Source organism: Xenopus laevis, chromosome 3L (assembly GCF_017654675.1).
Source record: "Xenopus laevis strain J_2021 chromosome 3L, Xenopus_laevis_v10.1, whole genome shotgun sequence".
NCBI classification, from domain to species: Eukaryota; Metazoa; Chordata; class Amphibia; order Anura; family Pipidae; genus Xenopus; species Xenopus laevis.
In genome coordinates, this window is record NC_054375.1 from 5,001,446 (window position 1) to 5,013,502 (window position 12,057).

Sequence of the window (12,057 nt, forward strand, 5' to 3'; positions counted from 1 at the left end):
CCGGGCGCTAAATACTCCGTGAACTTGCCCATTGCTTCTACTTTCGTGAAAAGCTCACAGAATTGCAGCCAGTGCCTAGGAGAATGCCAGGAAGATAACGGATGATGCAATAAAGCCCATTTGCTGCCAATTAAATTAATCTTTTTTTGCCGTTAATAAGGGAAATCTTGATTAAACCAGAAAGGGGTGTATTTAGGTTAACGAAAATAGCTCCGTCTCTCGATTCTGCAGAGATGAAGGTTTTATGGATCTTCCAGGAATGCTTTTATCTTTAAAGGAAAGGAGATGTTAAGGCAATATCCCTGGCGGTGCCGATTTCTTATGGCACCCTTGTGATTGTAATCGCTAAGCTACACCCCTGGGACAGCAGTTCCCATCTTCTGCTTTAAACGTGAAGGGAAGGCTAAAACCAAGTAAGATTTATCAGAAAGATCTATATAAATATATCAGTACCAGTAAACCCTCAAAGTAATGCTGCTCTGAGTCCTCTGTCAAAAGAAACAGAACATTTCTTTCCTTCTATTGTGTACTCATGGGCTTCTGTATCAGACTTCCTGTTTTCAGCTTAAACCTCCAGGGCTAGGGCTTGAGCATGCTCAGTTTGCTCCACTCTCCCATCCTCCTCCCCTCCCTGATGTAATCTGAGCCCAGAGCTATTAGTGAGCAGGAAGTCCTCTGTCAAAAGAAACACAATTTCTTTCCTTCTATTGTGTACTCATGGGCTTCTGTATGAGACTAACTGTTTTCAGATTAAACCTCCAGGGCTAGGGCTTGAGCATGCTCAGTTTGCTCCACTCTCCCATCCTCCTCCCCTCCCTGATGTAATCTGAGCCCAGAGCTATTAGTGAGCAGGAAGTCCTCTGTCAAAAGAAACACAATTTCTTTCCTTTAATTGTGTACTCATGGGCTTCTGTATCAGACTTCCTGTTTTCAGCTTAAACCTCCAGGGCTAGGGCTTGAGCATGCTCAGTTTGCTCCTCTCTCCCTCCTCCCCTCCCTGCTGTAATCTGAGCCAAGAGATATGTGTGGGCAGGGAGAGACTCAAGCAGGAGGTGATGTCCCACCAAGCTAATATGGCAGCTGCTATGCTAAACAGAGAGCTTCAAGAGTTGTTTACTTAGATATGGTAAAGCACTCTGCAGAATAAATATAGTGTTATAGCTTGCACTATTGTGGCTAATTTATTGGCAATAAACTGCTTCGGTAGCTTTCCTTCTTTTTTAAAGCATTCCCAGGGTGAACACATGAACAGTACTGCTCCGACAGGTGCATGCCTGGGAATTGCGAATAAGAATGTAAAGTGTGGGGTCTGCTGAAAGGACTGGTAATGGAATACTCCAATTACAGCATCACACTGACCGTCGCCCTAAGTTTGCTCATAGCCTGTAAAGAGATAATAGGTAGGTCCACCTGTGTACTAAGATCAATTCAATATGTTAAAGGGCAAGCTAAGTGCAATTCGCTGGGCCAATTCATTAGGCAACCCCCAAGTGAATATAATCACTAACCAGGGTGCCAGGATTTCCCAGGAATCATTTGCAGCTACAAGGGGCCATTCGTACAATCACATTTCTTTTGTTCCCACACTGAGCACGTTAATGGTTCTGGGAAGCCCTGGAAGGGATCTATTGAAAATCCTTGTAGGTGTCAGTGCTCAGAGGAGAAGTCTCATGGCACAGTCCAAGGCTGATTATATTCTCAGGGGGTGGCCTAACAAATTAGTACTCCCAGTGAACAGCACTTTCTGTGTCCTTCAAAAAAAAGAGTTATTTTTCCCCCCCTCTCTTTTGGTTGGTACAGACTGCATTAGAATTAGTCTCTTTAAAATGCCCTTATTTAAAACAAAAAAACACACACATACATTGTTAGACAAACCGCATACATAAATAAACTGCGCCTCACTCATCCCACGGGTTCCTTTGCTGATTAAATCTCTTTATTTCTAACCCTCCGCAGGAATTGTTTTTCAATATGCGCTAAGTATTCAGAGACAGTGTTGGTACAATACACCAGAGACTTCTTACAAAAAACATAAGTAAAATTAGATGTGATGGAACAGATGCTGCCTCTTAGAAAAGAAGAAGGCACTGGCTTAAATGGAAATCTTTTTAGTATATCTATTCATTTCTAAACATGAATTTATACGGCTCCTAAACAGCAAATGCATTACAACTGTAAGCCCCCAAAATATCTCACCTTAGATACAAGCAATTCGACACATTTGCGATGGCCCTCATAGCAGGCAGATAGAAGTGGGGTGATGCCATGTTTATCTGCAGCCTGTAAAATGACAAAGTATGGTGGCCATTATTATATTTATACACAGTTTTCTATATGCTGGGCAGGATTGGGGGAACTGCCTTGGACTGACTGCAATGTGGATAATAGTCTCTGGGAAGGGAGTGTGACTGTGGGATAGCAGGTATAGTAGGGAGAGATGGTGCCTATAGTAACAGTGGATAATAGTCTCTGGGAAGGGAGTGTGACTGTGGGATAGCAGGTATAGTAGGGAGAGATGATGCCTATAGTAACAGTGGATAATAGTCTCTGGGAAGGGAGTGTGACTGTGGGATAGCAGGTATAGTAGGGAGAGATGGTGCCTATAGTAACAGTGGATAATAGTCTCTGGGAAGGGAGTGTGACTGTGGGATAGCAGGTATAGTAGGGAGAGATGGTGCCTATAGTAACAGTGGATAATAGTCTCTGGGAAGGGAGTGTGACTGTGGGATAGCAGGTATAGTAGGGAGAGATGATGCCTATAGTAACAGTGGATAATAGTCTCTGGGAAGGGAGTGTGACTGTGGGATAGCAGGTATAGTAGGGAGAGATGGTGCCTATAGTAACAGTGGATAATAGTCTCTGGGAAGGGAGTGTGACTGTGGGATAGCAGGTATAGTAGGGAGAGATGGTGTCTATAGTAACAGTGGATAATAGTCTCTGGGAAGGGAGTGTGACTGTGGGATAGCAGGTATAGTAGGGAGAGATGGTGCCTATAGTAACAGTGGGATAAGTCTTTGAAAAGGGAGTGTGACTGTGGGATAGAAGGTATTAGTGGCTTCGGGTGCAGGCACATGATTGTTAATAATCAGCCTCACGTTATATCACTTTGCTCAACTACCAGCTTTTGAATTGCTGTACAAAGTACAAAGCTCAGCACCAGTTGGGACAATAAATATATAAAGAATGAACAAAGTCTTTTCCACCCCACGCAGCATCAAAGAAGATATCTCTGTTCATTCACAGAGCGATACTAGTAATTAAAAGAGCACGGTTTATACCGCGTTAGAACAGAAACATTCTCATGTACATTTCTCACGTCTGACACTGCATAGAGGGGAAAAGCTCACCTTACAAGTCACATGACTGGGGGCAGCTGGGAAACTGACAATATGTCTAGCCCCATGTCAGATTTCAAAATTAAATCTATCAAAATCTGTTTGCTCTTTTGAGAATTGGATTTCAGTGCAGTTCAGTTCTATTAACGGATTTTTTGAAAAAAAAAAAAAAAAAAGTTTTCCCATGACAGTAACCCTTTAAGGCCCTCTATGCAGTACATACATTGATGTTGGCTCCTTTAGCCAGAAGGAATTCCACAATCTCATCCTGCCCACAGTCTGCTGCGTAGTGCAGAGGTTTCCTTCCACCTTCCAGCGTCCGGTTTATATCCACACCCTGTTGGAAAGATAAAGGGGAAGTAATTAGAACAACATAATAAAACCGATGGACAAACTATATTTAAAGGACCAATAACATCAATTTTTTTTTAAATTCATTAGCATACAACGAAAAAAAAAAACCACAAAGACAAATTAAACTTTGAAATCGCTAAGTCTTTATTTAGAAATAACTTACCGAAACTCCTCTGCAGAAAAGGTGATCCGTCGTGCGGCACTCTATTTCTCTTCCCTACCTTCCTTATAGGAGATAGCGAGGGAGGAGTAATCAATCGCCGCACGTTGGATCGCCTTTTTCAGTAAAGATTCAGCGATTTCAAAGGTTTATGTCTTTGTGGTTTTTTTCGTTGTATACTAACGAATTAAGAAAAAAAAAATTGATGTTACTGGTCCTTTAACTACAGTTTTATTGTTATATTTTACTACTTGTCTTTCTAACCAGACCCTTTCATATTCCAATGTCTCACTCACACCACTTCTTGGTTGCTAGGCTAATTTGGACCCTAGCAACCAAAGAGCTGCTAAAATTCCAAACTGAACAGAAAGCTAAAATAATAAAAAATGAAGGCCGACCGTGACCTGTATCAATCTCTATATCATGTTCAAGAAGTGGTTCACCTTTAAGTTAACTTTCAGCGTGTTATAGAGTGGCTAATTCTAAACAACTTTTCAACTGGTCTGTTATTTATTTTTTTAATAGTTTTTGAATTATTATCTTCTGACTCTTTTTCAGCTTTTAAACTGGGGGTCACGGACCCCTTTTAAAAGACAAATGCGCAGCAAGGCTACAAGTATATTGTTATTGCTACTTTTTATTCCTCATCTTTCTATTCAGTCCTCTCCTATTCATATTCCAGTCTCTTATTAGAATCAATGCAAGGTTGCTAGGGTAATTTGGACCCTAGCAACCAGATGGCTGAAACTGCAAACTGGAGAGCTGCTGAATAAAAAGCGAAATAACTCAAAAAAACACAAATAATATAAAATTGAAACCGATGGCGTATTGATTCAGGATATCCCTCCCCATCTCATACTAAAAGTTAACTCAAAGGTGAACAAGCCCTTTAACAGTTCTTTAAAGGGGACCCGTCACCCAAAAAAATTATGCAAAATCCTATTTTATCACATTAGCCAAGCAAAATGAACTTTAATTACACTATATAAATGATTTGAATCTTGTTTCCTTCAGTCTGGGAATTCATAATTATAACAAGCAGGCAGGAGGCATTTTGTGGACACTGTTATTAAGACAAGTCTTGTATCATCTCAGAATCTTGTTTGTGCACCAGAATGGGGGACCTGATGTCCATCCCCATGTCCTGGTTACACAATTAAATGGTTAAGAGAACTGGGGGAAATGTGGGGAGAGCAGGAAGTGCTGAATGGAAAGTGAAAGTAATTGTCTGCCCCGCCTCTATTCCTAAGGCATAGAGGAGGGGCAGGCAATATTTGATTGACAGCTGAGATGTTGTAAATGAGTTTACAACAGCTATGAAATGCTTTAATAAAAAATAGAAATTGGATTTCATGTTTAATTTGTTAAAGGACTTTTTTTATACAGCTTTTTATGTCTGGGTGACAGGTCCCCCTTACTGGTTCCGAATAAGGCTTTGGTCAGAAAGATCTGCTCCTCGGAGCTCCTTAAAAGTCATGTAACATCCTCAATAAGACAATATTATACAAAGCGTTACGTGTTCCATTTTAAACAAAGCGTTTATGGTTCGTTGACGACGTCTCTTTTTTTTTTTTTTTTTTTATTTCCCCCCCGGGCTGTTGGCAGGACAGCGGGGCTGGTGCTGCATATGAAATACTTGGTATTATTCAGGACTTTATCGCCCCCGGCCCACACTTTCCTCTGAAACAAACAAAACCCACTCAAGCGGCACCAGTAAAGGACAAGCGGATGTGCGCCGCCGGGAGATAAAAGTTTGAGACCCGAGCAAAGGGAAACTAAACAAAAAAAAAAATAATAAAAAAATTACCATGCTAACTATGGCTGCACATTGTAATTGTAAATGAAGGCCCGGTGTAAAATGTTTTCATTTTTATTAATGGAGTATTTGCATTTCAGAGCTTATTTCAGAGCTTATTATATATATATATATATATGCAGTAACTGAGCGGGATGAAGCACCCAGCAGAAGGGTGACTATTTGGTCATCGGGGACTTCTGAATAAGCACCAAGCTATATAGAAAGGAGCACTTAAAGGGATACTGTCATGGGAAAAAAAAAAATTTTTTTTTCAAAATGCATCAGTTAATAGAATTCTGCAGTGAAATCCGTTCTTCAAAAGAGCAAACTGATTTTTTTATATTTCATTTTGAAATCTGACACGGGGCTAGACATATTGCCAGTTTCCCAGGTGCCTTCAGTCATGTGACTTGTGCTCTGATAAACTTCAGTCACTCTTTACTGCAAGTTGGAGTGATATCACCCCCCTCCCTTTTCCCCCCCAGCAGCCTAACAACAGAACAATGGGAAGGTAACCAGATTGCAGCTCCCTAAGGCTAAGGCCACACTAGGCGATAGCGCCGCGATTTGACTCGCGGCGACTTTTCGCAGCGACTTTTAAGCCGCAATCGCTGGGGAAACTTTTGCGCTGGCGTCTATGGGGAATCGCGTAAAATCGTCAGCGTAAAAACACACGCGGCGATCTTTTTTCTATTGTCGCTCGAAATCGCCTAGCGAGGCAATTTCGAGCGACAGTAGAGAAAAGATCGCCGCGTGTGTTTTTACGCTGGCGATTTTACGCGATTCCCCATAGACGCCAGCGCAAAAGTTTCCCCAGCGATTGCTTAAAAGTCGCGACGAAAAGTCGCCGCGAGTCAAATCGCGGCGCTATCGCCTAGTGTGGCCTTAGCCTAAAGGTGGCCATAGAGGTAACAATTACGTTCTTTCTTGGAAAAGATGTTTCCAAGAAAGATTGTTTGTTTCACTTTGTAGAGGGGATTACTATATTTGCAGTGTAATTTAGAAATAAAGGGATGCACTGAATTAAGGATTTGGTTTGGGGTTCGGGTTTTTTCAGCAGGATTCGGAGGAATCATTGTGTTTGGCTGAACTGTATCCACATATGTAAATTAGGGGTGGGAAGGGAAATCACATGACTTTTCATCACAAAACAAGGAAGTAAAAAAAGGATTTTTCCACCTTTTCCTGCCCCTTATTTGCATTCGCAAATAAGGATTCGGATTCAGTTCGGTATTTGGCCCGAATCCTTGTGATTGGAAGAACCAACTCAAAATCCTTTTGGTATTCGGCCGAAACTTTCACAAGGCATTTGGCCAAGTCCCAAGAAGTGGATTCTGTGCAACTGATTCATAATCAGCTTCTACGGCAGATTAAACTCACTTTCTGTTAAATGATTTCCCCCCGACCCCTACGCTTAGCTTCTAAGCAGCTGCACTGAGCATGTGCAGTGCCACTGACACACTAAACAAGATGTGAGAAAGGCTTATAATTTTATTCCTAAGCAGAAGAACATCAGCCTCTTTCTTTCTCCTGACAACTTCCTTGACTACTTGCTGGTCAGACTGGTGGGAAACTGACCAGCAGGTGGCGCTGTTGTGATAAAATTCATTTATAGTAACAGCACATGTATCCCTTATTATCTTGGAATTTAAAAAGAATAAATAATGAATGTACATTGCAAAAGTGCTTCGAACAGCCCCCTCGTCAATTTTACATTCGCTTATTTTTAAAGTTTACTTATCCTTTAAAGCTAGTTTGAAGGTGAACCACCCTTTAAAATGTAGTGCAGCTGCCGGGCTTGGAAATTTTATACTTATTACCGTACCCCTGTCCATCATGAGCCCCTAAAATATATTTCTACGGTGGAGGCGTGAAAAAGTGTTGATACACCTTTAAAACACAACCCCTTTATACCACTCTATAGCCTTGTGCTAATCCTAAAAGGGATCATTAGCCCTGAGTGTAAATTCGCACAACTACCGGTCAGGTATATTCGCCAGATCTGTCAGTATTTTCACTTAAAGAAATTACTCTATTGAATTGGGGGGAGAGGGAATATTCCTGGATAGTCACAGACCTTTCTAGTATTGCCCATTAGACTGCACCGTTAATAAGGTACGAGAAGTGTAAATTAAGAGCAATTATGGCTTCTATTCTGCTCACTAGACTGTATGGAAAAGCAGCAATTAGGTTTAATCAGTATTCGCAGGAAATCCGTATATAGTTTGGACTCTAACAGGGTGATGACCTGCCTTGTGCCATACGGGGAATTGTAATATTATAAAATGCAGGTAACAAAGAAAAATAAAATAAAAGACGCCCCTCCGATACCTGAGCTTAGGGACTCACTCATAATATACTGTATATAAATGAAATATAACCGTAACAATACAAGGCTGATTTAGTAATCAATTCAGAGTCACATTTCATGGCAGCATAGAAACCAGTGCAGTCTGCATGAGAATTGATTCATAATCAGCGCTGCCGCATCAGCTTCTATGACATAGAACAGCATTTTTTGCTTAATGATTTCTGCCGACCCCTAAGCTTAGCTTCAGCTCAGATCCCACTGAGCATGTGCAGTGCCACTGACACCCATAAGATGTCCAACACGATCCAGGACGGATCTTAAATGATTACGGCTATAGGGCTGCTGTACAGTATTTTAGCTAGATTCTTTTCGCACCTCTCCAGTTTGCAGTTTCAGAACTCTGGTTGCTAGGGTCCAAATAACCCTAGCAACCATGCATTGATTTGATTAAGAGACTGGACTATGAATAGGAGAGGCCTGAATAGAAAGAGGAGTAATAAAAAGTAGCAATAAAAATACATTTGTAGCCTTACAGAAGAAGAAGGCAAATAATTCAAAAACTATAAAAAATAACGAAGACCAATTGAAAAGATGCTTAGAATTGGCCATTCGATAACATACTAAAAGTTAACTTAAGAGCAGAGACACGCTGCAATTCGGGGAAATTAGTCGCCTGGCAAAATATCCCGTCTTCTTTGGGGTGATTAATCTCCCCGAACTGCCTCCCAAACTAGAATGGAAATCCCTGGCGGGATGGCACTCGGATCTCTTCATTTCCCGAAGTCGCCCGAATTTTCCTCGTGAGGCAACTTCAGAAAATGAAGCGCACCGCCGGCGATTTACATTCTAGCCGGCGGGAGGCAGTTTGGGGAGATTAGTCGCCCCGAAGAAGAGAACATTTGTTGGCGGGCGACTAATCTCCCCGAATCTAAGCATGTGCATTAGTCCACACGAGGAGATTCGGGGAGATTTAGTCGCCTGGCGACTGACTAATCGCCTCTTCTTATGGGCGACAATCTCCCCGAACATGGCTTCCCATCCGCTATAATGAAAAGGTGCATGCGCTAAAGCGCATGCGGCGCTTAGTTTTCCGAAGTTTCCCCCGCGAGGAAACTTCGGAAAACGAAGTGCCGTGTGTGTTTTAGCGCATTCGACTTTTCATTATAGCGGATGGGAAGACACGCGAAGGCAGTTCGGGGAGATGGTCGCCCAGAAGAAGAGGCGATTAGTCGGCAGGCGACTAAATCTCCCCGAATCTCCTCGTGTGGACTAACCCTTAAGGTAAACCACCCCTTTAATCTGAAGGTGTTTTTTTCCCCAGCAGTGAAGCTGAAAGGCCAGGTCGTAATAGAGATTATCACCATTAGGCTCCAAGGACTTCAGCACCTTGGAATGTGTTATTATTGCACTTCAGATGATCCTCAGGACTTCGGATTAAGGGGGAAGATAAAGTGCAGGGTGGGAGGATATAACTGAAACAGATACGTTGCAGGGCTGCCCCTCACAAGAGTAAAGGTTGAACTATAAACGTATAGTGTATATAAATAGCCCCAATGTTAATCGCTCGCTGAACTTGAAACCCAGAGACGAAGATCCGTCTGCAAGTGATTATAAGTGACAGATACAGTCCCTGCGAGCAAGCAGATACATGCGCCCGAATTTAACTCCGTCACTGACGAAAAAAAAAAAACAACACTCTGCGGGTTCCGAAGTGATCGTCATGAAGTCGAGGCTTTGTTAACTCTTAGTATGATGTAGAGAGGGATAGTCTGAGACAATTTGCAATTGGTTTTCATTTTTTATTATTTGTGGTTTTCGAGTCATTTAGCGGTTTACTCTGCAGTTTGCAATTGTTGCCGGGGTCCAAACCATCCTAGCAACCATGCGTTTATATGATTAAGAGACTGGAATATGAATAGGAGATGGGCTAAATAGAAAGATCAGCAATAAAAAGTAGCAATAACCATATATTTGTAGCCTTACAGAGCATTTGTTTTTAGATGGGGGTCAGTGACCCACCATTTAAAAGCTGCAAAGAGTCAGAAGAAGAATGCAAATAATTCAAACAATATAAAATAAATAATGAAAATCATTAGAAAAGTTGCTTAGAATTAGCCATTCTATAACATACTTATATGGGATTCGGGGAAATTTTGTCATCTGGCGACTAATCGCCTCGACAATCTCCCTGAACTGCCTTCGAAACGAAAAGTCGCCTGCGCTAATGCACACGCGGCGATGCGTTTTCTATAGTCGCCCGAAGTTGCCTCACTGAGGCAGTTCGGGGAGACTGTCGCTCAGAAGACTTTGAACCACCTTTTTGAAGGGGTTGTTCATAATAAGAATGCACCGAATCCCCTATTTCGATTCAGCTGAACCCCCAAATTCTTCGCGAAAGAGTCGACTGAATACTGGACCGAACCCTAATTTGCATATGCAAATTTGAGGTGGGAAAGGGACACTTTTTAATTCCTTGTTTTGCGACAAAAAGTCATACGATCTCCCTCTCACCCCTAATTTGCATATTAAAATTAGGATTTGGATTCGGTCTGGCCGGGCAGAAGGATTCGCCCGAATCGGAATCCTGCTGAATAAGGCTGAATCCCGAACCGAACCCTGGATTCAGTGCATCCCTAGTTCATAGTGATGTGGAGGCCGGCCCAGAATTCCGCGGGTCGGTTGGGTTTGGGCCGGCTGCGGCATCAAGTCTTCGGGTCGCGGGCGGGTTCGGATGGAGCGGTTCCTGCCGGTCTCCCTGCCCACAACACTTCTGGCTACGACATTTATACATTTGAATCTCCCCGCCCCTTTTGTGACGTCACTGCGGTGCCGGGTCGGGTCCAGAAAATCTGGTCCTGCTACTACTTAGAGGGGTTATTTATCAAAGTTCTCGAATGAACTCACATCTCTAATGGGTTTTAGTTTGGGTTCAGTGGTTCCTTCCACTCCCGCGACCAAACACTTTCGGCTCCTTCATTTATAGATTCGGCCCTTTCGTGACGTTGGGGCGGGTGCTGGTATTTAAATGGTGCGGGTCGAGAAAATCTGGACCTGCACATCATTGTTGTTTACCTTCCAACGCTTTTTTCAGTTTTGACAGTTCGCCAGAAATAAAGACTTTTTCCAATAACTTTCTATTTTCTATGTGTGACCGTTTGTCTAATATTGAAGTGTAAAGTGTAATTTTTCACCCTCTAAAGCAGCTCTGGGGGGGGGGGGTCGCCGACCCTGTAAACTGATCTAAATTGATACATTTAGTTGATACATTTGTCCCTGCTGAGCAGAATCCTTGAGTTTCATTAAAGGCCTGCGTTACAATTGATACAATAGTTGCTGATATTCCAGAGATGCTGCTGAGAAATGGATCAACTTAATGTTACAAAATTACAGTTTAGAGTCTGAATTATTGAGCTGCCAGACTCAAATACCAGAGACAGGAACACTCAACTTTAGAATGTCCAATTCTAAGCAACTTTTCAATTGGCCTTCATTATTTAATTTTTTATAATTTTTGATTTATTTGTCTTCGTCTGACTCTCTACAGCTTTCAAATGGGGGTCACTGACCCCCATCTGATAACAAATGCTCTGTAAGGCTACACATGTATTGTTATTGCTACTTTTTATTTCACATCTTTCCATTCAGGCCTCTCCTATTCATATTCCAGTCTCTTAATCAGATCAACACATGGTTGCTAGGGTAATTTAGACCCTAGCAACCAGACGGCAGAAATTAAATAAGTCAAAAACCACAGATAATAAAAAATGAAAACCAATTACAAATTGTCTCAGAAAATCCCTCTCTACATCATACTAAAGGTTAAATTAAAGGTGAATAACCCCTTTAAACTTTTGAAAACATGGTAAAAAATAAAATGGAAAGTAACTGAAAAATCTATCAAACTCTCCAAACGAAACGACACCTCCGCATTTTCAATTGTTCTTTTAAATGTTTTGCTAATCTCTTCCGCCAGACTAAACAGCAGTAACCACAAAAAAAAAAAAAATACAGGTATGGAACCTGTTATCCAGGCTTCCCTGATTCCGTAATTTGGATCTTCATACCTTAAAATCTCCTAGAATATCATGTAAACATTAAA

General features: G+C 41.8%; 1 protein-coding gene across 1 annotated transcript in view; it reads right to left on the minus strand.

Moving 5' to 3' along the window:
* mtpn.L (myotrophin L homeolog) overlaps nucleotides 1-12,057 on the minus strand; it is a 33,647-nt gene that overhangs the window by 13,296 nt on the left and 8,294 nt on the right. The window contains exons 2-3 of the mRNA XM_018240862.2: nucleotides 3,559-3,672; nucleotides 2,197-2,280 (exon numbers count right to left, since the gene is read on the minus strand). Coding sequence (XP_018096351.1) covers nucleotides 2,197-2,280; nucleotides 3,559-3,672 — 198 coding nt within the window. The remainder of the gene's footprint in view (nucleotides 1-2,196; nucleotides 2,281-3,558; nucleotides 3,673-12,057) is intronic.